At 38.9% G+C, this 3,772-nt stretch overlaps 1 protein-coding gene across 1 annotated transcript; it reads right to left on the bottom strand.

Moving 5' to 3' along the window:
• Positions 1-1,319: 1,319 nt before the first annotated feature.
• Positions 1,320-3,185, bottom strand: LOC116110979. The gene is made up of 5 exons (XM_031397189.1): positions 3,148-3,185; positions 2,859-3,091; positions 2,680-2,732; positions 1,755-1,916; positions 1,320-1,703 (listed from the first exon to the last, which is right to left on the bottom strand). The coding sequence occupies exons 1-5, from the start codon at positions 3,183-3,185 to the stop codon at positions 1,320-1,322; spliced, it is 870 nt and encodes a 289-aa protein (XP_031253049.1).
• Positions 3,186-3,772: the final 587 nt, after the last annotated feature.

Genomic DNA, 3,772 nt, shown 5'->3' with positions numbered 1-3,772 from the left:
CTAATTAGCCTTGGTTTTGCCTCATTCTTTGTGAGCAAGTACCTAAGAGCTGTATGATCAGAAAAGACAATGACTTTAGCACCTAACAAATATGATCGAAAATTTTCTAAAGCAAAAACAATGGATTAAAGTTCTTTTTCAGTCATAGAATAATTGAGTTGGGCGCCATTCAAGGTCCTGGATGCATAATAAATGGCATGACATGCTCTGCCAACTCTTTGACCCAAGACAGCACCTAATGCGTAGTTGCTCGCATCACACATAATTTCGAAAGGTAGCTCCCAATTAGATGGTTGTATCACTGGTGCTGTCGTCAACAATGTCTTCAACTTGTCAAATGCCTTCTTGCACTTCTCATCAAACTGAAAATCCACATCTTTTTGTAACAATCTGCATAGCGGCAATGCGATTTTTGAAAGTCTTTGAAATCTCCGATAGAAACCTGCATGGCCAAGAAAAGATCGAACTTCCCGCATGCTGGCAGGGTAAGGTAAAGCTGTAACCAAATCTATCTTAGACTTACCAATCTCTATTCCCTTGGATGAAACAATATGCCCCAAAACTATACCTTGCTCTACCATAAAATGACATTCTTTTCCAGTTAAGTACAAGGTTAGTTTCCATGCATCTGTCTAGAATTAGTGTAAGGTTATGCAAGCATTGATCAAATGAATAACCAAAAACACTAAAATCATCTATAAACACCTCTATAATTGACTTAACATATTCTGAAAAAATACTTACCATACATCGTTGGAATGTGGCTAGAGCATTGCAGAGACCAAACGACATTCGGCGATAGGCGAAGGTGCCAAATGGACATGTGAATGTCGTCTTCTCTTGATCCTCCGGTGCTATGACAATCTGGTTATACCCTGAAAATCCATCAAGAAAATAGTAATAAAAATGACCAGCTAACCTCTCAAGCATTTGATCAATAAAGGGAAGTGGAAAATGATCTTTCAAGTTGTTGAGTTCAACTTTCTGTAATCAATGCACACACGCCAGCTTGTCTGAACACGTGTAGGGACCAACTCATTGTCTTGATTTTTCACCACTGTAACACCAGATTTCTTAGGGATAACTTGCACTGGACTTACCCACTTACTGTTGGAAATCGGATAAATTACCCCAGCATCTAAAAGCTTTAGGACTTCTTTTTTCACCACATCCATCATTGGGGTATTTAATTTGCGTTGCGCTTCCCGTGTCGGTTTGGCACCTTCTTCAAGCAAAATCCGATGCATGCATATGGAAGGACTAATCTCCTTAATGTCAGCTATGGTCCAACCAATCGCTTCCTTATCCTCTCGCAACATTCAAACTAGTTTCTCTTCTTGATTGGGTGTTAACTTGTTTGACACAATTACCGGCAGTGTCTCATTCTCTCCCAAGTACACATACTTCAAATGACCTGGTAATGGCTTCAACTCCAGTGTAGGGGCCTGCAAAACAGAAGGCAATAATTTCTGGTGAGAATCAGGCAGCTTTATAAAAGAAACTCCATACCTTTCTAGACTCGATTTTAAAGAATGTAAAGCTGCCACTATTTCCTTCAATTCTTCACTGAGCTCTATCTCTCCTTTCTCCTCTGATTCCACATGTTTGAGAAGGGTAACCTCTAATTCATCTGCATTATTTAACTCAAAAATCTCTTGCACTATGGAATCAATAGGATCAACAACATCAATAGCAAAAATAGACTGAACATCAGTTGGATATTTCATGGCATAAAAAATATTAAAACGAATTACTTCACCATCAAATTCCATCATGAGGGTACCATCATGAACATCTATTTTTGTTCGAGCTGTATTTAGGAATGGTCTTCCCAGTACGATAGGTGCAGGGTCAGGAGACGAAGAATCATCCATATCCAGAATGTAAAAATCAGCCGGAAACACTAACTCATTGACCTGGTAGTTAAGATTTGCTGTATTGCTTAAATGTTCATTGATTCGGTTTTAATTGAGTTTGTATGTTGAAATTGGTTGAGTTTTGAGGATTCTTAGAATTGCAGTCTTCACTGGGGCGAAGAATAGTCTTCACCACGGCGACGTTAGCTTTGAGTAAGGCGGTGTCGACTCTATAACTTTTTGCCTGGGTGACAGAAGTTTCTTCGCCGCAGCGATGAGCCAGTTCAAAAGTTTAATGAGTTTCTAGAGAATTCTTCATAGGGGTAAAAATGATATTTCTACCGGTAGGAAAAGTGGGGAGTAAAATGTAAGGAAATTTCATGGAGAGTAGGTTAGTATGGGGGTGTGAGTGAAATGAATCAAAGAATATAGATGGAATTTCCAAGAAAGAACAAGGGCAAAATGGGAAGAGAAGGTTATAATATGAGCTAAAAAGGGTTAAGTGAAATAAACCCAGTAGAGGATTTACTTACTGAGCATTAGTTGTGCTCACCCCGTTGTTTTCCATGTTTTTGCAGGATCTAGGTGAGGACACAGTCGGATGGGCGTCGGCGAGCGAAGGGAAATGGCTACACTGTCCACCTTGTTTTTGATGCTTTTGTACATGATACAATGTTTTGTATAAAGAATGTATATGTTTAATAAAAGAAAAATTTGGGCCCAAACTTTTTATGCTAGTTTATATGTATTTCATTATGTACATGTTTTATGAGTATTTGAGTAGAAAGCGGCTATTACACTGCACAAGAACATCTTCAACTACCCCTTCAGGGTATGCATTAGTGCGATCAGCCAATTGGATAATAACACCAGTATCTTTCACAGGACCAAGATTTAATGAAGCATAAATAGATCTTGGCATAACATTAATCGAAGCTCATAAATCTAAAATAGCTCTCTCAATTCTGGTGTTACTTATCTTACAAGGAATTGTAAACATACCTAGATCCTTGCACTTGGGAGGAAGTTTTCTTTGGAAAACAGCTGACACATTTTCTCCCATTATTATCTTCTCATCACTGTGCAACTTCTGCTTGTTGGTGCATAGTTCCTTAAGAAATTTTGCATACCTTGGCACTTGCTTAATTGCATCCAATAGAGGTATATTCATTTCCACCTTGCGAAACATCTCCAAAATTTCTTTATCCTTCTCTTCTTTCTTTGACTTCGCAAATCTGCTAGGAAAAGGTAAAGTATTAGATTGAAGTTGAATTAAAGGGTTAGGAATTACCTTTGATTCAGTTGTAGCCTCTTCTTTCTCAATTTCATCTTCAATTTCTTCTTTCTTTGCTACTTGGAATGTTCAGCTTTGGTTCTTCCACTTTCTTGCCACTTCTTAGCATCACTGCATTCACATTTTCCTTTGGGTTCACCACTGTTTGAGAAGGAAATTTCCCTCCCACTTGAGCCTCTAAACGACTTATAACAGTTGCCATTTGACCCATCTGATTCTCCATACTTTGAATACTAGATCTTGTATCTTGTTGAAACTGTTTGGTATTCAAAGCAAGGGACTTCACTATATCTTCCAGGGATGAGTTTGAACTTTGTGAGCCAGGTTGCTTCGGTTGAAACCCTTGTTGTTGTCTATTCTGGAAGAAATTCTGTCCACCTCCTACTTGTCTATTTCCTCCATAACTGAAATTCGGATGATCCCTTCAACCTGGATTGTATGTGTTAGAGTAAGGATCATGCTGCCTTGGTGGTCCAGGAAAGTTTCCTACTGCATTGACTTGCTCAGTCCCTTCCTCTTGAAGTGTTGGGCACATGTCCGTTTGGTGTCCCATTGTCAAACATATCTCTCAAGCTTTTACTTGTTGTGCATTCCCTACAGCCAATTGTCTAACTAGAGAGGT

This window comes from Pistacia vera, unplaced genomic scaffold (assembly GCF_008641045.1).
Source record: "Pistacia vera cultivar Batoury unplaced genomic scaffold, PisVer_v2 Contig622, whole genome shotgun sequence".
Lineage (NCBI taxonomy): Eukaryota > Viridiplantae > Streptophyta > Magnoliopsida > Sapindales > Anacardiaceae > Pistacia > Pistacia vera.
Note: the sequence above shows the minus strand (reverse complement) of the source record. Positions and strands in the feature narration are given on the sequence as shown.

What these genes read in the sequence shown, in the direction of transcription:
- LOC116110979 (XM_031397189.1), bottom strand. Translation starts at nt 3,185, where the DNA reads ATGAAATTGAGAAAGAAGAGGCTACAACTGAATCAAAG. An exon ending in AGGCTACAACTGAATCAAAG is followed by an intron (nt 3,092 to 3,147) that starts GTAATTCCTAAC and finishes TTTTCCTAGCAG; the next exon opens with ATTTGCGAAGTCAAAGAAAG. An exon ending in CTAATGCATACCCTGAAGGG is followed by an intron (nt 1,917 to 2,679) that starts GTAGTTGAAGAT and finishes CTTAACTACCAG; the next exon opens with GTCAATGAGTTAGTGTTTCC.